The 27,820-nt window shown below is 40.7% G+C and overlaps 1 protein-coding gene across 2 annotated transcripts in view; it reads left to right on the top strand.

Annotated features, from left to right (window-relative positions):
- Hadha (hydroxyacyl-CoA dehydrogenase trifunctional multienzyme complex subunit alpha) overlaps window positions 1-27,820 on the top strand; it is a 39,582-nt gene that overhangs the window by 2,604 nt on the left and 9,158 nt on the right. The window contains exons 2-12 of one of the 2 annotated variants that reach the window (XM_042696644.1): window positions 3,670-3,707; window positions 3,800-3,874; window positions 5,462-5,595; window positions 10,091-10,229; window positions 11,538-11,657; window positions 13,189-13,291; window positions 21,829-21,951; window positions 22,634-22,752; window positions 23,065-23,121; window positions 24,503-24,612; window positions 26,910-27,044. In XM_042696644.1, the coding sequence (XP_042552578.1) occupies window positions 3,670-3,707; window positions 3,800-3,874; window positions 5,462-5,595; window positions 10,091-10,229; window positions 11,538-11,657; window positions 13,189-13,291; window positions 21,829-21,951; window positions 22,634-22,752; window positions 23,065-23,121; window positions 24,503-24,612; window positions 26,910-27,044 (1,153 nt within the window). Of the gene's footprint in view, window positions 1-3,669; window positions 3,712-3,799; window positions 3,875-5,461; window positions 5,596-10,090; window positions 10,230-11,537; window positions 11,658-13,188; window positions 13,292-21,828; window positions 21,952-22,633; window positions 22,753-23,064; window positions 23,122-24,502; window positions 24,613-26,909; window positions 27,045-27,820 lie in introns of both variants that reach the window. The other variant, XM_042696643.1, reaches the window with a different exon arrangement.

Here is a 27,820-nt window from a genome sequence, read left to right as displayed (position 1 = left end):
CAGGCCGCACGACCAGACCCCCCCCCAAAAAAAAAAAAAAATTGTCTTCATACCTAGATTACCATTTTGACTTGAGAGATGGCATTTTTACACAGAAAGTCTGTGCCAAAGCATTGCCAAATGAAACCAAAACAGTTACTGAGAAATTACTATATTTTCTTAAAATTGACATGTAAGCACTTACCTACTCTGCAGGTACTATAATTATGAATATAATAATGGAAATTTATTTATTTATTTTGGTTGTCTGTGAGGCCTTAACTCGGCCTGGTTACAGATGTAAGCATTGCCAAAAGGAGACCACAACATGGTTCTGGCAGAAAAGAGTTTATTTAGGAGAGTCAAACTGCTGGGCTGCACTCTAGAATAGTGTGTAGTATGTAGCTTTCCTGCCCAGACTGGCTTTGAACCACGATCCTCAGATCTTAGCTAGGATTACAGGTGTGACCCACCAGTACCCAGCTAATAATGAAAAAAAAATTAAATCACATGGTATAATGTGCCTATCTAACAAGTTCCAGATTATTCCCTACTACTGCCAAATAAGTAAATATCACATCTTGATCATGGTATCTCGTTATTCCCACTTCTCCTACATATAATTTCCTAATTTTGTAAGTGGTGCAGTAACTTCTCAGTAAATGAATTCAAGGCAAATATTTAGTGGCCATGTAGTATTTTAAAATTTGACTCTTTACTTCCTTAATCCCATCCCTTTTCCTAGGTTCTCTTTTGAGAAAAGTTTTTTATTGGTACAATCAAAGTAACATTTTCAAATTTGAAATGTGTGTTGACATAACCCAGCTCTTTGTGCTGACTGTAGTTTTACAGGTATTCTCTTGAACTGCATAGGAAGATGATTAGAAAGTAGGACAAAGGTTTCTCTTGCTGGCACAGTATATGTAGGCTAAAGTTCACGCTGCCACTGGAGTATAAACTTTCTGGTAAAGCTGGATTCCAAAAGCAAAGTTACCTTGTACTTTGACTGACTTGACTTAGTTGACTGTGGTTTGGAGTTATTTTATGTTTGTACAATTACTGATTTTTCTCTTGTTCCATCTCTATTGATTGAGAAGAGGCTTTGTGTATGCATGTGTGGGTGTATTTACAGCAAAGATTGGCTAATAGCAAGAGTTAAACTGACTACAATGCTAAAATGAGTATAGACTAATGAGCATTAATCTTTGAATATCAAATACTTAATATTTAAAAATTGTAACCCAGCCAGGCATGGTGGTACATGCTTGTGGTTGTAGTACCTGGTAAGTTAATCCCAACTGAGGCTCCCAAACTCAGAGGCTAAGGTTGGAGAATTACAAGTTCAAGGCACAGCCTTAGCTACATAAAGAGACTGTCTCACAACAAAATAAAATTGCAACCCTTATTTGCTCTTCTTTCTTTTTTCTTTAAGCATTTAACATTCCTATTAACATATTTGTGTTTCCTATCTGTCTACATCATTCTTCCTAACCTTCATTTTCACTTTATCTATTCCCACTCTAATATACTTTACCCAGATCCAGTTAAAATTATATGCCCCTATTGAATGTCAGTGGCTCACATCTGTAATCCTAGTCACTCAGAAGGCTAAGATCTGAGGACTGATGTTCAAAGCCAGCCCAACCAGGAAAGTCCATGAGACTTTGAACTCCAATTAATCACTAAAAAGCCAGACGTGAGCTGTGACTCAAGTGGTAGAATACTAGCATTGAGCACAAAAGATCAAGGACAGTACCCTATCTAACCCCTGACACCATTGTATACATACATTCAAAAAAATTCATACCTCGTCATTTCCTTTCCACTTTATAAATTCTGTGTGTGTGTGTGTGTGTGTGTGTGTGTGTGTGTGTGTGTGTGTGTGTGTGTGTGTGTGTGTGTGTGTGTGTGTGTGTGTGTGTGTGTGTGTGTGTGTGTGTGTGTGTGTGTGTGTGTGTGTGTGTGTGTGTGTGTGTGTGTTGGTATTAGGGTTCAAACTCAGGCCTGCATACAGTTTCCTAGCTTTTACTTGGATTGGCACTCTACCACTTGAGTTTTTTGTTGGCTAAGTGGAGAGTCTCTCAAGCTGGGCACTAGTGGCTCATGCCTGAAATCCTAGCTACTTTGGAAGCTGAGATCTGGGATCACAGTTTTTTGTTGTTGTTGTTTTGTTTTGTTTTTGTTTTTTGGGTCTGGTCGTGGGGCCTGAACTCTGGGCCTGGCCGCTGTCCCTCAGCTCTTCAGCTCAAAGTTAGCGCTTTACAACTTGAGCCACAGTGCCACTTCTGGCTTTTTTTCTTTTTGCTTATGTGGTGCTGAGGGATCGAACCCAGGGCCTCATGCATGCAAGGCAAGTGCTCTACCACTGAGCTACCTTCCCAGCCCCGGGATCACAGTTTTAAGCCAGCCTAGGCAGGAAAGTCCGTGAATGAGACTCTTATCTCCAATTAACCACCAAAAAACCAGAAATGGTGCTGTGGCTCAAGTGGTAGAGCGCTTGCCTTGAGCTGAAGAGCTCAGAGACAGTGCCTAGGCCAAGTTCAAGCCCCATGACCAACAACAATAACAACAAAAAAGTCTCTCAGATTTGTCTGCCTGGCTGTCTTTCAACCTTAGTGGGTTGGAATGCTCACCAGGGACACGAGTAGTTGTGGTCCTATCAAGTTGGTCTTTAGGCTTTTCAAAGCAAGAACCTCAGGCATGCTAGGCAGGCAGTTTGTCTCTGCTATGTCCCCAGCCCTCTGCTGCTCTTTATAGTATTATGCTGGAGTAAACTAGTAAAGTGACTAGGAGAAAGGAGAAAGGCTTTATCATCCAGGGAATAGAAATATCTTTGATGGTGCAGGATAGAGGTTTTTAGTTAGAAATAATTAAAGTAGAAAAGTATTATATGTTTTATTTATAGTAGCCACTGTTGTCCCTTGATTTTATTTTTGATAAATCCATTAGTCCATTCTTCCAGAAAAAGATAGAGGATGTGTCTGGAAAACATATTGGGGACATATTATGGATTGCTTTGTTGTTATTTATTACTGAGAATATTTGTTTCCTATTGCTACTGTAACAAATTACTATCAAGTTAGGGCTTGAAACAGATACTTACCTTGTTGTGACAGAAGCTGGAAATCCAAAATATATTTTGTCTCAGTAGCTAACATTAGAGGTGTAGGCAGCTGTGTTCATTTTAGATGTCTAAGAAAAATGCATTCTCTTTTCTAGCTTATGGAGTCTGCCCATCTTCTTGACTTGTTGCCCTTTTACATCTGTCTTCAGCAGCTTGGGCCAGTTCTCACACTGCCATCTCTCTGATTCCCTTTGCCTCTCTCTTGTTATTACACTAAGCCCACTTGGATAATCCATAATACTCTTCCTCTAATAAGGTCAACTGACTGGCAGCCTTAATTCCATTTGCAACATTAGTCTTTTGCCCTGTGGCCTACCAAATTCACAGATCCTGGGGATGCCAATCTTTTGGGGGCCATTCCTCTACCTACTTTATTTAGTATCTGAATAGTCATGTACACTGATCTTAAAATGGGAATTATGTAGGAATAGTGACAATAATGTTCTAAAGCACATTGTTTTCATTTGGCAACTTTTGCTACTAATTCCAGCTTTGCTATGTCTAATAGATACTACATAAATTCTGTTTTGCAAAACAATTAATTTTGAAATACTTTTTTCTTATAGGTTGCATTTGTCGCAACTTTACAGCGTCTTCTGCTTTGCTGAGTAAGTTTTATTTCTTGTTGACATTCTTACATTGCTTCTTAGATTTGTTTTATAATAAACATTTTTATAAATAAATTTTCCTTCCTTTTTAGCCAGAACCCATGTTAACTATGGAATCAAAGGGGATGTGGCAGTTATTCGAATTAACTCACCCAATTCAAAGGTACCAAATTTAAGTTTGTGCAGTTTTTTCTTCTATGTTTATGACTCCAGTCCTAAATGAGAAAGAAATCCATCAATGTGGCAGTAATCCATGAATTTATAATTTAGATAGAGTAGTAAAAGTTTGACAGATTGCCCAGTGAAAGCATTTTTCTGAAGCAAAGTAAGAATTGTGTAAGAATTCCTTTGTATTGACTGTCAGATTAATATCACAAATTAAGACTATCTTGTTACAATGTAGAATGAGGAGGTGATTTATTAGATAAAAATTAAAGTATAAGCTTGATTTGTTAAGAATTGAGACTTATCTGGACATCTAAAATATGAGGTTAATAAATCCGCTTTCTTGATTACCTGCCTGACATGAGTCAGTATTCACAGTAAGTTGGCTGGGTTGCATGTAGACATTTGCAAGCTTCCTGAAAGATCTGAATTATCCCTTGATGCAATTCACATATTGGAAATCAAGTTCTTCTCAAAGTGGAACTTCACTGTTTTTGGCAACTTCAACATAGCAGCATCCCCTGTTTTCCCTTATCTCAAATTAGGTTAGGTTTCATACTTAAGAAAATTTGTAATGAGAGGCCTAAGATGACATAGCAGTACCTAGATGAAAACAGTTGACAACTAATCACAGCTTAATGACAAGAAAACTTATTCCTACCCCCAGACTACATTTTAGCATCCATTAACCAATGATTCAAGTTAATATGCTTTTTCACACATACACACACAAAAAAAAACCTCAAGTAAAAATAATGCATGCCAATGGCAGGAAGTTTTAATACCACAAGAAGCTATAATGAAGAAAATAATCATCATACCTAGCCCAAACACAAAGATAACCAGTTTCAATTATTCAAGTGAAATCAGACTGGGTATCTAATTTTAATTTCTTCCCCCCCACCCTTTTTTTTTTTCAGTCACAGAGGGCTTGAATTAAGGGCCTGGGTGCTATCCTTGAGCTCTTTTGCTCAAGGCTAGCACTCTACCACTTTGAGCCACAGCTCCACTTCCAATTTTCTGGTAGTTAATTGGAGATGAGAGTCTCATGACATTTCCTTCATGGTCTGGCTTTGAACCACTATCCTCAGATCTCAGCCTCCTGAGTAGTTAGGATTACAGGCTCAAGCCACAAGCGCCTAACTTCATTTTTTCCCCCATGTCACTTAGTGATTATAGACTTACTTATGTATGATGCACACTCTTAGGAATGTGAACTGAATTTCTCTTTTGAGTAGATACTTTGGGGTTTGGTTGTTTTTGAGATATAGTCTTACTGCGTAGTCCAACCTGGACTTGAATTTGCTGTCCTCTTGCCTTCACATCCCAAATACTTAGGATTACAGGTGTGTGTTACCAAGCCTATTTTTTTAAGGGAAGACACTAGTAGTTGGCCAAAGCTACCTGAACAGAAAGCCACTAGATTTGGGGAATTTTTTTTGTTCGTTTTTTCTTGTTTTTTATTTCTTCTAACAGTATATGTCTGCTAGTAAACAATATTTCTATAATCAAAATCACATTTGATGTTGATAATGTTCATTTGAGTTCACTTTCAATCCTAGATTTACCTCTTTCCCCCCTGCAGGTAAATACATTGAACGAAGAAGTACAATCAGAATTCCAAGAAGTAATGAATGAGATCTGGAGTAATGACCAAATCAGAAGTGCTGTCCTCATGTCATCAAAGCCAGGCTGCTTTGTTGCAGGTGCTGACATTAAGTAAGTTTTAGTAATCTTAAGGCAACCTATTACCTTGACTGAGAATGTGTTTCTTAGGCCTAACCATTAGTCTTTTTAAAACAGGTAGAATGAAAACATAAGTAAAATTAGACAACAAGGATAAACTAAAAAACACAATGACAAAAATGTTAGTTTTCTGTTTTTAGGACATGATATTACTGTTGCTTCCTGGGATTCTTGATTCTAAATCATTATATGATGTCCTTTTGTAAGTGAGTGCGATTGGCTTTCAGATTCAGGTAATTCAAGATGTTTACTTACATCCTTCAATTATTTCAGTCTTTCTTTCTATATCCTGCCCTTACCTCTTTTCTGTGTTCTGCACCTTACCACTTCTTCAGGTGACATGATTTGCAGGATCAAAATCAAAAGGCAGAGATAGAAAAATAAAAAATTTTAAAGTTTTTTTAAAAGTTATTTTTGTATATAATATAAAGCTGATGAAATAAGGATCATGGTAACTATACACTTTCCTTAAGGAAATGAAAAGCAATTGTTAAAAAGAATTTTTTAAAAAAACTATAAATTTAACCAGCGATGAAATGCCTGTTGTTTTTTAAACTCATAAAACCAGCGAACACTTGAAAGTTTGGAAGTACGTGGTAGCAACTAATTGGGAAATGAGAAAGTTAATGTACTTCTGGGAATGACAATTCGTGTAGTCACTTTAGAGAACAATTTGGCAGCACTTAGCAAAATTGAAAATAACACATATGATCCCACCATATATTCTAAGCACATATTCTAAAGAAGTCCTCAGCATTTGCTCACAAGGACCAGTGGGCAAGCATGTTCAGTACCATGTAGTTTAAAATTATGAAGAGGGCTGGGAAAGTGGCTCAGTGGTAAAGTGCTTGCCTCATATGCATGAGGCCCTGGGTTTGATTCCTTAGCACCACATAAGCAGAAAAAGCCGTAAGTGGCTCTGTGGCTCAAGTGGTACAGAGCTAGCCTTGAGCTGAAGAGCTGAGGGACAGCGCCCAGGCCCAGAGTTCATCCCCCACAACCGACAAGAAAATAAATAAAAATAAATAAAGAAATAAAATTATGAAGAATTTGAAATAAGCTTAATGTCAGGAGGGTAATGGATAGGTAATAATACAAAACAGATTCACAACATGTTAACTTTAAAAAAAAAAGTTTATGTATTATTTCATATTATAAGCTGAACACCAGTGGCTCAACCCTGTAATCCTAGCTACTCAGGAGGCCAAAATCTGAGGATCATAGTTGAAAGCTAGCCTGGGTAGAAAAGTCTGTCAGACTCTTATCTCCAGATAGTTACCAAAAATGCCAGAAATAGCATGTGGCTCAAGTGCTAGAGTGCTAGCTTTGAACAACAACAAAAAAAAACTCAAGGACTATACCCAGGCCCTGAATTCAAGCCCTAGAAAAATAATTCATACAGTTTATATAAATGGCTATATTTATACTGTACATAAAGTCATTGTATTACTTTTTTATTAGTTTGCATTAGTTATACAGGAGAGGAGGCTTCATTGTTACATTTTCACACATGTTAATAATATAGTCTAATTAATCTCACCCTTGTGTGTATGTGTGTTTGTGTGTGTGTGTGTGTGTGTTCCTTCCTTCCCTTTCTTTCTTTCTTTCTTTCTTTCTTTCTTTCTTTCTTTCTTTCTTTCTTTCCTTCCTTCCTTCCTTCCTTCCTTCCTTCTTTCTTTCTTTCTTTTTCTCTTTCTTTCTTTGTTGTTGGTGGTGGTGGTGGTCATAGGGCTTAAACTCTGGGCCTGGGTGCTGTCCTTGAGCTCTTCAGCTCAAGGCTAGCGCTCTACCACTTGTGCAACAGTGCCACTTCTGGTCTTCTGGTGGTTTAGTGGAAATAAGAGTTTCAAGGCCTTTCCTGCCCAGGCTGGATTTAAACCACGATCCTCAGATCACAACCTCCTGAGTAATTAGAATTACAGGTGTGAGCCACTAGTGCCTGGCTTTCCCTTTTTTTGTGTGTGTGCTTGCACTTGAGCTTGAAAAAGCAAGACTTGAGTGCCAGGCTTTTTTTTTTTTTCCAGTCCTGGGGCTTGAAGTCAGAGCCTGGGCATTGTCCCTTAGATGCTTTTGGTCAAGGCTAGCATTCTACCACTCAAGCCACAGCACCTCTTCCAGCCTTTTCTATGTATGTGGTACTGAGGAATCAAACCCAGGGCTTCATGCATGCTAGACAAGCACTCTACCACTAAGCCACATTCCCTGCTTCCAGCTTTTTGTTGGTTCATTGGATATAAAGAGTCTCTGAGCCTTTCCAGCTCCAGCTTGCTTTGAACCACAATCCTCAGATCTCAGTCTCCTGAGTAGCTAGGATTATACAGCTTGAGTCAGCAGTAAATAGCTAGGCTTCTTTTTTGTTGTTGTTTTTAGGCTTCTTCTTCTTTCTTCCTTCCTTCTCCTCCTCCTCTTCTTTCCTCCTTCTTCCTTCCTCCCTCCTCCTTCTTCTCCTTTTCTTTTTTTGGTTAATTGTAGGGCTTGAACTCTGGACTTGGGCACTGTCCCTGCGCTCTTCAGCTCAAGGCGAGCACTCTACCGCTTGAGCCACAGCGCCACTTCCGGTTTCCTAGTAGTTTATTGGAGATAGGAGTCTCATGGACTTTCCTGCCCGGGCTGGCTTTGAACCGTGATCCTCAGATCTCAGCCTCCTGAGTAGCTAGGATTACAGGCATGAGCCATCTTGCCCGGCTCTTCTTTTCTTTTTCTTCCTCCCTCTCCCTTCTTCCTCCTCCCCCTTTCCCTCCTCTCCTCTCCTTCCTCCTTCCCGTCCCCCTCCTCTTCCTCCTCCTTCCCCCTTTCCTGCCCCAATGGCTTCAAACTGCAGCCTCCGAGTAGTTAGGATTATAGCCATGAGCCACCAGCACTCAGCTGTTGGTATACTTTTAACCTTCATTCCACATTATGCATCCTTTTTATTTATGTATAGTAATTAGAATTTATAAATGTGCTTCTCAATACTTTGTTTAGAAGAAACAAAATTTACATCAAGTGTTTTTTCTTCTTGCTCATTTAGTTGGGCCTAGTGTGAAACTGCTCCCAACATAGGAAAATGTTTGCAGCTTCCAGAAGGTCAGATAGTAATTACCAGTGATATAGTCCAAGTACAAAATCCTCATCATGAATGTGCTCAGAAACAAAGTAGCAAATCAAACACTGAAATTAAAGGATATCGAGTACAATATTGTATCAGAATTTTTTCTTTTTCTTTTTGTTTTGGTCAGTTATGGGGCTTGAACTCTGGGCCAGGGTGCTGTCCCACAGCTCTTCAGCTCAAGGTGAGCACTCTACCACTTGAGTCACAGCACCACTTCAGGCTTTTTCTGTTTATGTGGTACTGAGGAATCGAACCCAGGGTTTTGTGCATGCTAGGCAAGCACTCTACCACTAAGCCACATTCCCAGCCCCAGAATTTTTCTAAATCATCAGGAGATCTTTTTTTTTTTTGTCAGTCGTGGGGCTTGAACTCTGGGCCTGGGCGCTGTCCCTCAGCTCTTCAGCTCAAGGCTAGCACTCTACCACTTGAGCCACAAAGCCACTTCCGGCTTTTTTCTTATGTGGTGCTGAGGAATCGAACCTAGGGCCTCAAGCATGCAAGGCAAGTGCTCTACCACTGAGCCACCTTCCCAACCCTCTTTTTTTGTTTTTGTTTTTGTTCTTGTTTTTTTGGAAGGTCGTGGGGCCTGAACTCTGGGCTTAGACGCTGTCAGCTCTTCAGCTCAAGGCTAGCACTCTACCACTTGAGCTACAGCGCCACTTCCGTTTTTCTGGTGGTTTATTGGAGATAGGAGTCTCACGGTCTCTCCTGCCCGGGCTGGCTTTGAACCGTGATCCTCAGATCTCAGCCTCCTGAGTAGCTAGGATTACAGGCGTGAGCCACCAGCGCCCTGGCTCAGGAGATCTTTTTAATTAAAGGATTGATTGATTGATTTAATGTTTGTGCCAGTCCTAGAACTTGAACTCAGGGCCTGGGTGCTGTCCCTGAGTTTTTTCTGCTCAAGGCTAGCACTCTACTACTTCAGCCACAGCTCCACTCCCCTACCCCCCCCCCTTTTTTTTTTAGTGCTTAGTTGGAGATTAGAGTCTCAAGGACTTTCCTCCCCAGGGTAGCTTTGAATCACCATCCTTAGGTCTCAGCCTCCTTAGTAGCTAGTATTATAGGCATGAACCACCAGGGCCTAGCTTATTTAAAAGTTTTAAACCCTTTTGATCAAATTGAGTATTTTTTCCCCTGTAACTTTGATTACTGTTAACTCTGACAGCTATCTACTAATGATTATATATAGCAAATATTATGTATAGAATTTTGTGGTCTAACTTGTTATAGAATAAAAATAAATTATATAGCATGTTTTGTCTTATATTTGAAGACTTATTCTCAAATATTGTTATATGATGGATAAGAGTATAGTAAAGTAATAAATGAAGTATACTATGTTTTCATCTATCCTTTTCTGCTTTTTGGCTACCATAGCATGTTAGCCTCTTGTAAGACCCCTCAGGAAGCAACACGGATATCACAGGAGGGACAGAGAATGTTTGAGAGACTTGAAAAGTCCTCAAAACCTATCGTGGCTGCCATCAGTGGATCCTGCTTAGGAGGAGGACTTGAGGTACAGATGTCTTCCACAGTACTTAAGTTTTCCTTTTAACTGTCAGACTTTTATCCTTACTTTGTGTGGCACAGAGCAAATAAACCAACGTACAACTCTTTTAGTTATAAAATTAAACTTTGAACTGAATCTGTAAGATCATTTCAGTTCTAAATGATTGAGAAATGTGGTCCAGGTCATGTCTTACTTCTGGTTGGAGCTCAGAGTATAATATATGTATTTAAACTGTTTCTTCTGTAAGCCTTGTTACTCAGGAGGATCAGATCAGATCTGAAGATCACAGTTAGAAGCCAGCCCCAGTAGGAAAATCTGTGAGACTTTTATCTTCAGTTAACCACCAGAACACCAGAAATGGCACTGTGGCTCAAAGTAGTAGAGTGCTAATCTTAAGCAAAAAGAGCTGAGGGCCAGCACCCAGACCCCAAGTTCAAGCCCTATGGCCAACAAAAAAAAAAAAAAAAAAGGATTGTCACTAGAGGTTACAAAACTTTTTTAACCTGGGGTCCATAAGTATATGGGGGAGGTGGGTTTTTTTTTTTTTTCTGAAATAAGGTCTTGCTATGTTGCCCAGCCTAGGCTTTAATTTGCAATCCTCCCACTTCAGCCTTCCAAGTAGTTGGGAATACAGGCATGCACCACTGTGCCTATCTTAAAATTTGTGGTGGTTTTGTTATATTTTCATTTTTGAGATGAGGGTATTGGTATATTTCTCCAAATGTACTTGAATTCAAAGGTTCATGCCATTCTCCTGTCTTGGCCTTCTACTAGGACTACAGCTAAGATTATAGGAGTGGTCCAACACCCGCCTTTCCTTCTTTATTAAAAGTTTCTATACAACATTTTAAGGATACTTGCACCCCAAAAATGTTAATAGATGAAGGGGAAATTTAAAAAGGGTTTGAAAATGTAAAATATAAAAAAAAAATCAAGTGCCAGTCTAAAGAATTTCAGTGTATATTTTGGGTACTTTCCTGCTTTTTAAATAATCTTTTTATATTCTCACAGATCCTAAGATATGATGAAGTCACTTTTTTTTCTTTTGTGCCAGTCCTGGGTCTTGAACTCAGGGCCTGGGTATGGTCCCTGAACTTTTTTGCTCAAGGCTAGCACTCTACAGCTTTGAACCACAGCTCTACTTCTGGCTTTTTAGGGGTTAATTGAAGATTGGGCTTTCCTGCCCAAGCTGACTTCCAACCTCGATCTTCAGATCTCAGTCTCTTGAATAGCTAGAATTATAAGCATGAGCCACTGATGCCTGGCTTGAAGTTACATTTTCTAACATTCTAATTCTCTTTCATTTGTTTGAAGCTTGCCATTGCATGCCAGTACAGAGTAGCAATAAAAGACAGAAAAACAGTATTAGGTGTTCCTGAAGTCTTGTTGGGCATCTTACCAGGAGCAGGAGGAACTCAAAGGCTCCCCAAAATGGTGAGTTAAGTTTACCCCAACCCTGTGAACAATGTCTTTTTAGATGTGTTTCATCTTGTACAAATCACATAATAAAAACATCCATTGTGAGCATGTACGATCAAGTACGCCTTATTTCTGATATTTAAATATTTTTCAGTTTCACAAAATTCTTGATCAGAGTCCCTTTTTAGTCTCTGAAGAAGTATAATAATACATATGTCCCACTTTTCTAGAGCTTTTAGTTTGTTTATTTTCTTTACTGTGCCATCTTAAAGCTCAAAACCACGGGTTACAGTTTATCTTAAATAAAAGGCAGGCCTCCTCCTTCATTGTCTACTTTGGAACACCTCCTTGTATTCTACAGAATCAAAGAAGCCCACCCTGCTTTCAAATCCATAAGGGTAAAAGGAGAATCAGACCTGGAAACTGCAGGGTGATCTTAACACCAAACATTAGGATCACATTTTAATAACTCTTATAGCCCCTGGCACTATAGATTCCTCAGCGAAATCAAGGCTCAGAAGCAATGTTTTGCAGGAAGGTGATGAGTGTGTATATATATACATACATATGTATATACACACACATACAAACATACACAAAGGAAGATTTATTGTGTTAGTCCCTTAATAATAAATACTTCTTCATACAAATGACAAAAGGATTTCTTTCAGGAACAATCAGCATATATGTGTGTTGAAAAGTTTCTTCTTTATTTTTTAGCTATCATTAGTCATTCTGTATTGCTAGAAGTTATTTTTCTAGTAATACTACATAAACAGTTCCGTTTTTGTTAAGCTTAAACTTCTAAAGACTGTCAAAGCTGTCAAGATGGGCTGGGAATGTGGCTTAGTGGTAGAGTGCTTGCCTGACATACATGGGTTCAATTCCTCAGTATCAAATACACAGAAAAAGCTGGAAGTGGCACTGTGGTTCAAGTGGTAGAGTGCTAGCCTTGAGCAAAAGAAGTTTAGGGACAGTACCTAGGCCTTGAGTTCAAGCCCAGGACTGGAAAAAACAGAAACAAAACAAATCTGTCAAGATGCTTAGTCTCCACGGTAGTTCCAAACCAGACATTTTAAATATTTTATAAACAATAGAGAACAAATTTATATGTTTGTTTTTTGTTTTTTGGGGGGTCCGGTCATGGGCCTGAACTCTGGGTCTGGGCGCTATCCCTCAGCTCTTCATCTCAAGGCTAGCGCTCTACCACTTGAGCCACAGCGCCACTTCTGGCTTTTTTCCTTTTTGCTTATGTGGTGCTGGGGAATCGAACCCAGGGCCTCAGGCATGCAAGGCAAGCGCTCTACCACTGAGCCACCTTCCCAGCCCTAGAGAACAAATTTAGCATGACACAGTGTGCAATTTTATTTAACTTGAGATTGATTCCTACCTTATTAATTCTATAAGATAGAAATTCTACTATAATAATTCAGGTAGATTGAAACAAAAATGTCTTTATCTCTTCTTTTAAATTCAATCTGGGTATCTAAACTCTAATTGTGATCCTTACTGTTCTCCCATATTCTTAACCCTCCTTACATATTAGGTGGGAGTACCTGCTGCTTTTGACATGATGCTGACTGGCAGAAACATTCGTGCAGATAGAGCAAAGAAAATGGGACTGGTTGACCAATTGGTAGAGCCCCTGGGTAAGTGTTAGCAATTTTGTAGTTGAGCCTTGTGATGTTACTTATTTTCTTAAAGAGTTTATCTTTTGAATATTGGTTAGAGTGAAACTTGAAACTGCTAAGAAATGAGTCACAATTCTGATAGTGACATTTTCTATGAAATTATTATCATCTAAATGATTATCAACATCATCCTATTTCTATTTTTATTTATAATCTGGACATCATGAATACATTCAATCTAATTATTATCTTTTATTCATACATTACCTATATCATAAGTCAGGTGCCAGTAGCTCACATCTGTAATCAAAAAAGAAAAGCAAAAGCAAAAAAAAAACCCAAAAACTCAGAGAGATGTACAAGACATTATGTCGAAAAACGAACTTTACAACTTTGGGGCGGGGTGTGGGGAGGGGTGGGGGGACGGGGGAATGGGAGGGCAGGGATGGTAAAGGGAAACAAAGGAGGAGGCTACAATGCTTGATAAGAAATGTACTCATTTCCTTGCTCATATAATTATAACCCCTCTGTATGGTATTTTCACAATTAAAAAAAACTTACTAATTAAAAAAAAAAAATCAGAAGTGGAACTGTGGCTCAAGTGGTAGAATACTAGCTTTGGGTTCAAGTCCCAGGAGTGGCGTGCGCGCGCACGCGCACATACACACACACACACACACACACACACACACACTATATATATATAGAGAGAGAGAGAGAGAGAGAGCGCATTACATAATAACTTACCAGTTTCTATGTGTAATTTGAATTTTAACAAATATGTGTGGCTATATTAAAAATTACCAGTAACCACAAAAAATAGCATTCAGACCTGGAGACATGACTCAAGTGTTAGAGTGCTTGTTGGGCAAGTGCAAGGGCCTGAGTTCACAACCTAGCGTGCCAAATATGCTCTTTATAAAAAAGGCTGACACTGATGGGCGATGCTTATCCCAGCTACTTGGGAGGTAGCAATGAGATTTGTGATTCAACACCAACACAGGCAAAAAATTAACAAGACCCCCATCTCAGCAAACAAGCTGAGTATAGTGATCACAGCCTCTAGAGTCCCCGCTTCACTGGAAGCACAGAGTATTGCAAGTCCAAGGCTGTAGCAGAAAAGGGCTGGGAGCATGGTTCAATTAGTAAAAGGCTGATTTCAAACCCCAGTATAACCAAAAGGGAAATAAAAGAACACTTCTAGTGTGTAGCTTTTTGTATTTTCTTTCACTTAGCTTAGCATCATGCTTTTGAAATGTATTCTTGTTGTTGCATACATCAATAGTTTATTTCTTCTTGCTGCTGAGAATTATTCTATTCTATAAAATATACCATAGTTAATCTGTTTACTAAAAGATGGATATTCATTTTTTCCCAATTTGAGGCTATTCTAAAGCTGCCATAAACATCAGTCTATAATTCTTTATGTGGACATATATTTCATTTCTATTGGAAGAAAACTGAAAGAATGGATTGGCTTGCTCATAGGATAAATATGTGTTCTGTTTTTAAGAGCCATCAAACTGTTTTCCCAAAAAGTTTATACCAGTTTCTATTCCTAGCAGCAGAGAGAGAGTTCTAGGTTCCAGCCACCTCACCTGGAGTTTGACATTTCTCATGTCTTTCCCTGTTACTTGCTTTGTGTTTATTTTCTTTGGTAAACATTTGCCCATTTTATTTGCTTGCATTTTTCTTATTCCTGAGTTTTTCAGAGTTCTTTAAATATCAGATGTGTCTTTAATCAAATATATTATTTTCAGTCATTTTCTCCCAGTTCATGGCTTTTGTTTTCATTATTTAACATCAAAAGTTACTAATTTTGAAGTCTAGTTTATCAAGTTGCTCTTCTTGGAATGTTCCCTCTTCTTTTTTGGAAGGTTTTGTGTAGAAATGGTATTAGTTCTTCTAAACACATGATAGAATTAGCCAGTAAAGTAATATGGGGTTGGAAGTTTGTTTGCTAGGAAACCTGTTATGTATAAGTTATGTTTTCTTACTAGATACAGAGCTATTCAGGTTTTCCTTTTTTTTTTTTGTCGGTAGTGGAGCCTGAACTCTGGGCCTGGGCGCTGTCCCTCAGCTCTTCAGCTCAAGGCTAGCGCTCTACCACTTGATACACAGCATCACTTCTGGCTTTTTCTGCTTATGTGGTACTGAGGAATCAAACCCAGGGCCTCATGCATGCAAGGCAAGCGCTCTACCACTGAACCACCTTCCCAGCCCAGATTTTCCTTTTTTTTTTTTAAGTAAGCTATAGTAGTTTTTATCTTTCAAAGAATTTGTCCATTTAACTTGACAACTTTATTACAATGAAATTGTGATTCTTATTGTTTTACTATGTGCATATTCTGTAATGATATCTCCTGTCTTGTTTCTACTTTTGGTAAGTTTTAGCTGATTGTTTTTTGTTTTTGGTTGGTTGTGGGGCTTGAACTCTTGGCCTGGATGCTGTAGGGACAGCACTCTATCACTTGAGTCAGAGTACCACTTCCAGTTTTCTGGTGGTTTATTAGAGATAAGAATCTCACGGACTTTCCTACCCAGGCTGCCTTTGAACCGTGATCCTCAGATCTCAGCCTCCTGAGAATGAGAAGTAATACATTACCATGTCAATGCTTATGTCTGTCTGGAGGTCAGTTGATAGAAGGCTGAGCTGTCAAATGTCAGAGTAGCTGATTAAAGCAAAACGCCAAATGAAAGTAACAGTAAACCTTCAACCACTTACTTCCATACTTTCTGAAAAAGGCTAAGTTGTGGTAAGCGCCAATTCTTTCCTATTCCATTCTTCTCCTGGAAGGAGGATCTGGTGGATTAGTGCATGGGGTGGAAGGGTCCAAACTTGGGAGGAAACTTGGGAAAAGAGACTGCTGCTGTATGGACCCTAGAGGGAGGGTAAACTGGGAGTGAGGTAAAAGTATTAAGATTTTCCTTTCCTCCTTCAATTATGCCCCCTTTGAAGAGACCTAGGAGTCAAAGTGCCTGGGCTAGGAGTAGAAATATGTGTGGGAGCACAGCTGGCCCGAGAGACCCACGTCCTTGGCTGCACCTCCCCTCGGGACTGCAATGTGCTGGCTGCCCGCCAAGTGTGGTATGAGGAGAGCAGTATTTCCAGGACCCTTGCCATATGCCCTTGACCCTTAGGAGGAACCTCAACTATTCATGGTTCTTTGCCTGGTGGGATGACCTTCCATCCTAAAAGGTCTAGGGCACTAGCCATCCTGCATGAATTTGGCTGTAGTTTTTGTTGACTAATTACAGGTTATAGCAGTATAAGTTCCTAGATCCATGAATCCTGGCTGTGGGAGAAATAGACACATATGTTGGAGGCTAGCTTTTTGCCCAGTGTCTTGGAGCACTGCATAGTCCTTCAAAATATCACCACTTACACTGGAATGCGCCTGCCAGAGTCTGTGCTTACATCCTGTCAGCCAGCTATGTCACCACACACTAGTGTGTTGTGAACATGGACTACCACTGCACCTCACTTACAGGGAAGTGAGCTTCTTCATCAGAAGCAATGCTACGTGGCATGCCATGATGTGGCTAAGGGCTCTGTAAGTCCACAAATGGATTAAACTCTCATAGTTCTGCTTGAAGATGTGGCTTAAGTGATAGAGCACTTGCCTATGAAGGCAGAGCCTTGAGTTTATACACCAGTAGCACAAAAGAGACAGAGACGGGGGAGGAAAAGAAAGAAAAGAGAAAAGAAAGCTAGCACTTGTGGCTCATGCCTATAATCCTAGCTACTCAGGAAGCCAGGATCTGAGGATTGACATTCAAAGCCAACCGAGGCCTACAAATCCTCAAGACTCTTATCTCCAATTAGTCAGCAAAAAGCCAGGGGTAAAGGTGTGGCCCAAGTGGTAGAGCACTAGTGATGAGTGGAAAAATCCAAGGGAAAGTGAGTTCAAGCCCCAGTACACACACACACACACACACACACACACACACACACACAACCAGCTAGCCAGTTATGATCATAGTTCTGGAAGCTAAAAGTCTAAGATCAGGTGTTAGTAGGTTCATTTCTTCTGAGGCTTTTAAAAACAATTTGGCTCAAAAATTACAATCTTCTCACTGGTGTCTCTTCCATGCATCCACATTTCTTTTATATGAGTCAGATTGGATTAGGTCCGACCCTAATAACGTAATTGCCTCTTCAAATATACAGCTACATTCTGAGATACTGGAACTTCAACATGACTTTTTAAAGAACACAATTCAGGCTATAACACCTTGTCACCAATTTTGTACCCACGTTCCTTTTACGTTTCTGACCATTTTGGCCAAACGTTTGGCTGTAGCCTATGAATCAGCATGAGCATACAGTGCTGACCTTTTCCCTTTCCAAGCAGGTGCACCACTTGAAGTTTAGGCTCTCCCATCACCACTGTCCTTCAGAGATGCCCGAGAAAGGGATTGATGTGTGGCAGCTGTCCACTTGCAGATGGACCCTGCGTATCACACAACTATCTACAAACTAGTATGAGTTTTCTTTCTCTACCAACTGGCTGTATGGAAGTACCTGTGAGGGCACAGGTGCAGCTGAGGAGAGGAGGAGAAAGGGACATTTTGGCAGCTTATGCCATTAGCGTCATTCTGGCTGTCTCCCATCCACCACTTCCACTTGGTGGTGAAGTGCTGTTGTACATCCCGGTTTGATTGCTCCTTGGATTTAAAACATCTATTTCATGAAAGGCAGCTCAGGTCACTTGGTAACATGATGACCCAGAGCTAGGCTTTGAATTTGCACTGAGACACACTAACCTTTTCCAAACTGAAAAGCAATCATTCACAGAGGATGGTAGGGTTTTCCTAATTCGTGAGTGCCATGAAGCATTGTGTCATGCTCCAAGCACATCAGGTTTGAATCACATAATCCGAACACAGGGTAGTGTCTCCTGTTCTGGCCCCGCAACAGATTATTTATTGTTGCCTCCCCACCCCCACACCTTTTGTGAGACAAGTTCTCACTGTGTAGGCCAGGCTAGCCTCAAATTCATAATCTTCCTGCTTTAGCCTCCTGAGTGCTAGGATGGCTGATGTACACTACCACATCTTTTTAAAGTTATTCAGTCAATAGACTGAATGAGTGCTATATTGTCTCAGAAATCCAAAGTGGCAGGGCTGGGAAGGTGGCTCAGTGGTAGAGCGCTTGCCTTACATGCCTGAGGCCCTGCGTTCGATTCCTCAGCACCACATAAGCAAAAAGAAAAAAGCCGGAAGTGGCGCTGTGGCTCAAGTGGTAGAGCTCTAGCCTTAAGCTGAAGAGCTGAGGGACAGTGCCCAGGCCCAGAGTTCAGGCCCCACGACCGGACCAAAAAAAAAAAAAAATCCAAAGTGGCCACCAGCTATGGTACCTATTTTTTGAGTAGTAGGAGGGGCTAGATATACCACCTTACTCTTCACCTTTAAAAAAAATTATCCTGGGGCTGGGAAGGTGGCTCAGTGGTAGAGCGCTTGCCTTGCATGCCTGAGGCCCTGGGTTCGATTCCCCAGCACCACATAAGCAAAAAAAAAAAAGCCGGAAGTGGCGCTGTGGTTCAAGTGGTAGAGCGCTAGCCTTGAGCTGAAGAGCTGAGGGACAGCACCCAGGCCCAGAGTTCAGGCCCTTGACCGGACCCCCCAAAAAAAAATTACCCTTATGTTCCCACTAGATCCCTAGAAATTTCACTAAAGCAGAAAGCCTTGGATATTTATGGGATTTATTTCTCATGTATTGACACATCGATGTCTTACCAGTAAGCCTAGAATAGTTGGTACTTCCTGCTTACCTGACTCACTCAGTGTAATGCCATGATGTCTTGTGGAAAGGAAAGACAATGGATGCTAAATTGTTCATTTGTGGCTGGACAGTTAATATCCCCATCCCTAAGGTAAGACAGTGGAAGTTCCAATAGGTGTCAAGTAAAGACACTCTTGCCAGATCAGCACTGTGTATCAGGTACACAAGCAATGAAACCACATGTAAACTGCCAGTTTCAGTGCAGTTACCCCTGGCTTAGATTTTTAACAATAGTCATTCTACCATATCCATCCATATTCTGCACAGACCAGAATTGAGTGTCTTAAATATGTGGGCATTTTTCTTCTTTGGCTAGTCTTCAAATATTTTCTTTCTCCCTCACTCCCTTTATGGAGATTGCATTTTCACATACATTGGATCATTTGATATGTCCAAAATGAAGTTTTAGCTACTGCAGGACAGAATAGGAAAGACACTTGCACTTATAGGTACAGCAGGAACTTCCTGAACAAAGTCCCAGGGTCACCACAAATTGGAGAGAGACTCGACAAGTGGGACTACCTTAAAATAAAAAGTTTATGCACATCTAAAGACATAGCAACCAAACTAGAAAGACAGCCAACTAATTGGTAATAAAAAATTTTACCAGCAATATATCAGACAGGGCCTAATATCTATTATGTACAGGGAGCTCAAGAAACTAATCCTTCCCAAACCTAACAAAACAATTACTAAATGGGCAAGGGAACTAAAGAGAGACTTCTCAGAAGAAGAGATAAAAATGGCAAAGAAATACATGAGGAAATATTCATCATCTCTGGTTGTAAAGGAAATGCAAATAAAAGCAACCCTGAGATACCACTTTACCCCACTCAGAATGGCCCACATCCTAAATTTAACCAACGACAAATGCTGGAGGGGATGTGGAAAAAGAGGAACCCTATTACACTGCTAGTGAGAATGTACACTTAGACAACCACTCTGGAAAGAAGTCTGGAGGTACCTCAGAAAGCTAAATATTGACCTCCCCTATGACGCAGCCATACCACTCCTAGGCATCTGTCCTGAGCAACAGGAACCAGGATACAAGGACACTCACACCTGCATGTTCATTGCTGCATTGTTCACAGTAGCCAAGCTATGGAAAGAACCCAGATGCCCCACTATAGATGAATGGATCCAAAATTTGTGGTACCTATATACAATGGAATATTATGCATCCATTAGAAAGGACAAAATAATGGCATTCGCAGGGAAATGAATGGAACTAGAAGAAATCATGTTGAGTAAGCAGAGACAAACGGCATATGGTCTCCCTGATATGTGGATGTCAAATCTAAAATGCAAGGAGATATGACAAAGTAAACAGGACTTGAGAACTAAAGGACCTCCACTCATCCTGTCGTCATTACTAAATGACCCTATGTTGTTGACTGCATACATGGTATATATATGCACACATCTGAGGGAATCTAGGAGGAGGGCACAGAATCAGAGGGAAATAGGGGAAAATATACAACAGAGACGCCCATCAGCTGCACTGCACATTGATGAAAACAAACTAAGCAACTCAAGGGCAGCGATGGGAGGGAGGGAATGAGAGGGAAAGAGGAACAGCTGACACTAAGCAAAGGAAAGCAATGCACATATCACCTGAGGTGGAAGAAAGTTTCATTTATTGTCAAAGCTCAGAATTCACAAACTTTATAGACCACGATAATGACAATTTGCGTCATGAAGGTTTAGAATGTTTTTGTGACTTTAAGAATTACTACCTCACAATACTGTGACATTTGTGAAATTTATGTAATCTCTTAATCACAATTTAAAATTATGTTAAAAATGAAGTTTTGGATTTGTCTTTATTGTTCTTTCATTCTGGATGTTTTCTGATGCCATGTGTTTATGTTTTCTAATCTTTTCTTTAGAGGTTCCCTCTTACAAAGATGTACTTTGCATAGTAAACCTCTTGAGATTTCATTCTGCCTTTTGGCAGAATAATACTACCCTAGATCTCTAAAATGTCCCATGGAAGAACTGGCTCTCTACTTGGTTTCTCTTGGCTTCTGGTATGCTGGATGTGACCATCAAAAAGTCACTCTCCCCCAGTCCCATCACTGAACCAAGTCTTCAGCCTATAACTCAAAGTATCATACGCCTCAAAAGAAAAATGATAGCACTCATCAGATCTTCTAAGATAAACTCTCTCCTCTGGAATTTTAGTTCACATGGGAGCTTTGTAGGTCTTTACAAATAATATAACTTACTCATTTTTTCCCCAGTTTTCCAACAAGAATATGGACCATACAAGACATACCCTAGAGAAGTAGAAGACAGACTAAAAGGGTTTAAGAGTTTGTTTCTAGGGGCTGGGAAGGTGGCTCAGTGGTAGAGCGCTTGCCTTGCATGCCTGAGGCCCTGGGTTCGATTCCTCAGCACCACATAAGCAAAAAAAAAGAAAAAAGCCGGAAGTGGCACTGTGGCTCAAGTGGTAGAGCGCTAGCCTTGAGCTGAAGAACTGAGGGACAGCACCCAGGCCCAGAGTTCTGGTCCCACGACCGGACCCAAAAAAAAAAAAAATTGTTTCTATCAAGAGCATATTATTGTCCTCTTCCTTAGTGTTGTTTACCCTCTCTGACGCCATAGTTCACTCACTACTAATGGCACCTACCATCTCTAGTCTGAAATGGAAAGCTGTTCTGTAGCCTTTTGTAGCCTTTGGCTTTGAAGTGCTTCCATTTTCTGGATCTTATCTAACCTGGTCTGCATTCTAATTTGTTGTAATTGTTTTATTTTCTTTTGTTTACAGGACCAGGAATAAAACCTCCAGAGGACCGGACAATTGAATACCTAGAAGAAATTGCGGTTACTTTTGCCAAAGGACTAGCTGATAAAAAGATCTCTACAAAGAGAAACAAGGGATTGATAGAAAGTGAGTATCATTGTTAAGGAACAAAGACAGAACTGCAGTCCTGGGTAATTTTACATTTATTTGTTACTCAGAATAAGGAAGGGGTAAATTCATTATTTACTCTTTTAAGGGTAAAGTTAACCTTAAGGTATGCCCCAACTCTACTCTAGGACCAAGTCTTCAACCTACATTGGCCAGTCATTTTTAGAAATCTTGTTAGTTTGCAAAATTTTTTTAAAAATAATGCAAAAGTAAACCATTGTAATAGTGTAATAAACACATGTGTACCCAAGGCCAAGCTGCAACATCTATCAATATATTAAAGCATGTGTTAGCATTTAGTTTTTTGTTACTGCTTTTTGTTTTTTTGGTGTTTTTTGTTGTCAGTCATGGGGCCTGAAGTCTGGGCCTGGGCATTGTCCTTCAGCTTAAAGCTAGCACTCTACCACTTGAGCCACCGCACCACTTCCGGCTTTTTCTGCTTATGTGGTGCTGAGGAATCGAACCCAGGGAATCATGCATGCAAGGCAAGCACTCTACCACTAAGCCATCTTCCCAGCCCCAGCATTTAGGTTTTATATATCAGACTGAAGAGCAACACTTTCAGATAGTATTACTGCATTTTTATGGCATTCACAACGTAAATTTAACAAGAGGAGCTAAGCTCTTTCTAGTAAGTATCTAAAAATATTTTACCTTACAGAATTGACATCGTATGCCATGAGTATTCCATTTGTCAGACAACAGATTTACAAAACAGTAGAAGAAAAAGTACGGAAGCAAACCAAAGGCCTCTATCCAGCACCTCTGAAAATTATTGATGTAAGTCTTGTCTGGTACTCTCAACCTCATAATCCTCCCTCCTCCAAAACAGTACTCTCCTGCTGGTCTGGACCAGATATGCTCCCCCCCCCCCCCCCCCCCCCCCCCCCCCCGCCTCTTTCCTCCGGCTTCAGCATAGCCTTGAAGTTGAAGAGTTATATCAGTATGAAGCAGCCAGGCACTTTTGTCTTTGTCACAAATCTGGACTTGTGATCTATTTTCGTTGAAGACTAACAATACAAGCCATTTAATTCAATATGATTGTTCATTGCAATACATTCCCATCCTAAACAAAAGCTTTCTATGTTTTAGGCAGTGAAGACTGGACTCGAACAAGGGAATGATGCTGGTTATCTTGCTGAATCACAGGTAAAGTTTCCTCCCAGTTTTTTCTCTTATGTTACAGGAATACTAAAGACCCAATAATCTGTTTAAAGCTGAACGACCTATATGCATGAAACCTAGGAAGCATTCTCTCTCCCAGTGATTGTCATCTCTTAGGATTAATCTCCTGACACTGAGATGAGATGTGGTCTGCAGATGGGTGAACTCACTCTTAATAAGTCCCATGGATGATTTTGTTCTGCATTTAGGCTGATTTTGTTGTGATCAAATGCATACCTTAATAGAGAATTTTTTTACTTGTCAGAGACTAGAAATAAAATATTTAAATCCAGCCTCTTTTGGAGAATTAAAAATTTTCAAGGGTCTGTACTCAGCAAAAGACAAAGATAAAAGTGATATGCAAAACAGTCACACCCCTTTCACTATTCTAGCAAATTGGTAGTAATCCAGATTTAAATGGGTAGTTTGAGGTAGTTTTCTTTTGGTTTTGTCTTTTTTCTTTTTGTCTTGTCTTTTGGTTTTGTTGGTGGTGGTGAGTGTGTGTGTATGTGTGTGCACGTGCGCACACGCGGGTGTACATGCCAGTATGGACTTGAACTCAGAGCCTAGGCACTGTCCCATAGCTTTTTTACTCAAAGCTAGATCTCTACCACTTGATCCATTGCTAACTTTTTTTCTTTTTTTTTTTTTTTTTTTTAATTTTTCTTTTTTCCAGTCCTGGGGCTTGAACTCAGGGCCTGGGTACTGTCCCTGAACAGCTTTGGCTCAAGACTAGCACTCTACCACTTGAGCCACAGTGCTACTTCCGGCTTTTTCAGTTTATGTGGTACTGAGGAATCAAACCCAGGGCTTCAAGCACTCTACCACCAAGTCACCTTCCAGCCCCATCGCTAACTTTTTGATGGTTAATTGCAGATTAGAGTCTTACATACTCTCCAGCCCAGGCTGGCTTTGAACTTTGATCCTCAGATCTTAGCCTTCTGTGTATCCAGGAATACAGGCTGAACCACTAGCAGAGGACCAGGACAGTTTTTACGCTGAATTACTTATTACAGATGTCTGCCATTTTTGAGGCAGTCACTTGATGTCTCTGAGCTTCCTCAGTCTGTAGTTGGAGCTGGTGGTTGGAAATGATTGTGAAGGTCCATTTGGCTGTGAGATGAGTCCTTGACAGAGGTTCCCGGTCCGTGCTTTAAGGAATCTGAGAGCTTGTTACTTCCAAAGCCTTTTCAGAGCACTGGTGGGAAAGTACCCCAGAGAGAGTAGTGTAGAAGAGGTCCGCCAGTGGGAGCTTAGTCCACACAGCCTCTGCTTAAGGCCTTGAAGAACCAAGGCATGGAGTGTCTGTTCTCCACAGAGCAGAATGAAGGAGCTGATGACTCAGACACTTGATTTTCCTTTTCAGAACTTTGGAGAGCTAGCACTAACCAAGGAATCAAAGGCCTTGGTAGGACTTTATAATGGCCAAGTCCTGTGTAAGAAGAATAAGTTTGGAGTTCCACAGAAGGATGTTAAGTAAGTTAAACTGCTTAGCAAGCCCTTATGAATTTTACTCTGTACAAAGCTTAGAGATGTTTTTAATGCTCCAATTAAATGCTTCCTGCTGTAGCTGGGAAGACAGACACACATCACTATATCCCAGCAATTCCCATTGAGGTGGGGGAGGGGCTCATCTTTGCCCAGGCTGGCCTCTAACCAAGATCCTTCTAATCTCCAGGCTGGCCTCTAACTGAGATCCTCCTAATTTTAGCCTCCTGAGTAGCTAGCCTTACAAGCATAACCCACTGGCCAAGCAGAAACTAGATTTATATCTTTACTTTTTAATGCTGGTATTAGGAATTGAACTCAGGGCCTTAAGCTCTGACTTGGCTTTTTCCAATCAAGGCTGGGATTCTACCACTGGAGCCACATCTCCACTCCAGCTGTTTGCTAGTTAATTGGAGAGTCTCACAAATTTGTCTTGATCCTCAGATTTCAGCCTCCTGAGTCACTAGGATTATAGATAGGAGCCACTGCCACCTGGCTCTTAATTTAGTCTTGCCCTCAACCTGAGCCTTTTATTTTGGTTTTCAAAGTTCTACTTATTCAGAATTTTCTCCAGGTCCTTCTGAGCCACACCTCCACTTCCAGCATTTTTCTAGTTAATTGGAGATAGGGCCTCGGGGATTTTTTTTGCCTGGGCTGGCTTTGAATCATGATGCTCAGATCTCAGTTTCATGAGTAGCTAGAATTAAGGTGTGAACCACTGGTTCCTAGCTTCTGTAAACAAGCTTTCTTTTCTCATATGGATGTCCCCTAGCAGTCTGGTTTAGTTTCCCCTTCCTGACACTAATACACATGCTGGCATTTCATGGTCTTCTTTCTCCCTCCAACATGAGATGCTGTCTTGGAAGAATACTTCCTTCTCTACAGAGATATAATTGTTACAGTCATGGCTTCTTTGAGTCTAAGCAATAAGACTGCTCTTGCCAATCCCATGGCTATCTTGTCAGAGGCCCTTTTTCTCTGTTTTGCTTCCTGACAGCTTTTCAGCATCCTAAGTTTCATGGTGCTTGGACACACCTTCTAAGCTCAGTGCTTCTCAGCCCAGACAATTTTATCCCCTACTGGGGCCATTTTAGTAACAGCCTTGGTTCACATCTGGGAAGCAAGGAATCCTCCTGACATCTAGTGGTAGAGGCTAGGAGTGTTACTGATACCCTACAATGTGCAGCACAGCCCCCAGAAATTACCCAATCCAGAATGTCAGTAGTGGCTGGGTTGAAGAGCTCTGTTCTAGCTGAATTACTATAAAGGATTTCAGAGAGACAGCTATTGTTAATGATGAGATTACAACCCAAAACAAGATAAATGGATAAAAGTCCAGCTGAGGCAGATGAGAGTCTGGTGAGGTAGAGATTCCAAACCAGTACTGAAGGAGGTGGGAGAAAAAACAAAAATACTCTTGTTGCTTGACTCAGATGGGGTAGGTACTATTGAAAGCTAGTGTGGTTCTGCCTTTGTGGGGAGTCTAGTCATTTTGGACCCAGTAGATTTTATGATTTTATTTTTTCCACTCCTAGAGCTTGAACTCGGCCTGGACACTGACCCTAAGCTTCTTTTCTTCAAGGCTAGCACTCTACCACTTGAGCCACAGCATCACTTCTGACTTTTCCTGTTTATATGGTGCTGAGGAGTCGAACCCAGGGCTTTATGCAAGCAAGGCAACAGTCTACCACTAAGCCACATTCCCAGCCTCAGAATAGAATATTTATGTCAGTCGTGAGGCTTGAACTGGGTGCTGTCCCTGAGCTCTTCAGCTCAAGGCGACACTCTACCATTTGAGCCACAATGCCACTTCCAGTTTTCAGGTGGTTTATTTATTTGTTTTTGGATCCGGTCGTGGGGCCTGAACTCTGGGCCTGGGTGCTGTCCCTCAGCTCTTCAGCTCAAGGCTAGCGCTCTACCACTTGAAGCCACAGCGCCACTTCTGGCTTTTTTCTTTTTGCATATGTGGTGCTGAGGAATCGAACCCAGGGCCTCATGCATGCAAGGCAAGCGCTCTACCACTGAGCCACCTTCCCAGCTCCTCAGGTGGTTTATTGTAGATAAGAGTGTCATGGACTTTCCTGCCCAGGCTGGCTTTGAACCGCAATCCTCAGATCTTAGCCTCCATAGTAGCTAGGATTATAGGCGTGAGCCACTGGCGCCCGGTGGCAACATAAAATTTTTAAAAGTACTTTGAAGTTGGTTTATAGGATAATTTGTGTCATCTTCCAAATACTGAAATGAATAAGAGTGTTTACCAAAATCATTCCAACCTTTCATTTCAGGCATCTAGCTGTTCTTGGTGCAGGACTGATGGGAGCTGGCATTGCTCAAGTCTCTGTGGATAAGGGGATGAAGACTCTACTTAAAGATGCTACAGTGGCCGGGCTGGGCCGTGGGCAGCAACAGGTGTTCAAAGGGTAAGCCTGCTCTGGTTATGCCAGGAATTAAAATCTTTGGGGAGTGTTTTGGGGTTTTTGGTGATTTTGCTTTGATTGGAGGTTTTTACCATCACAGACTCCTTATTCCTGAATATGATGCTGCGTACTGATCCATAGTTAAGCCAAGTGTCCTTTGATTGGCAGAAACATTAACTTCTTGTTTCAGTTCTTTGTGTAATAGATATCCTAGACCATTACAACACTGGAGTCTATAGTCTTTTAGCACAGAAGGGAAACCTTTTTCTAGTAGAAAATGTGTTTGTTTTGTTTTGGATTTATTTTTTTCTTAGTAGATTTTTCCCCCCAGTCCTGGGGTTTGAACTCAGGGCCTGGGCACTGTCCCTGAGATTCTTTTTGCTCAAGGCTAGCACTATTCCGCTTGAGCCACAGCACCACTTCCAGCTTTTTCAGTGTATGTGGTACTGAGGAATCGAACCCAGGGCTTCATGCATGCTAGACAAGCACTCTACTACTAAGCCACATTCCCAGCCCTCTTAGTAGATATTTTAAATATCATTTATTTTATGCCTTTGTATCAGATTGGAAATTCAGATGTGTGGATTTTGCTGTAGTTGCTGTAGTGTAAAGGATTACTGAGGCCACAGGGCACTGTCTGCTGAGAAAGCTGGGGTTAAGATGTAAAACTCTGATTTTCAACTAACCAGGAAAAAAAGCTAGAAGTAGAGCAAAAAAGAAAGAAAAAATTAATTCTAGCACTAGGTAAGTAGCAGCAACCCCCTGAAACTAGTATGTAA

Source organism: Dipodomys spectabilis, unplaced genomic scaffold (genome assembly GCF_019054845.1).
Source record: "Dipodomys spectabilis isolate Male_0828 unplaced genomic scaffold, ASM1905484v1 ptg000210l, whole genome shotgun sequence".
Taxonomy (NCBI): domain Eukaryota; kingdom Metazoa; phylum Chordata; class Mammalia; order Rodentia; family Heteromyidae; genus Dipodomys; species Dipodomys spectabilis.
This window is presented reverse-complemented; position numbering and strand designations above follow the sequence as displayed.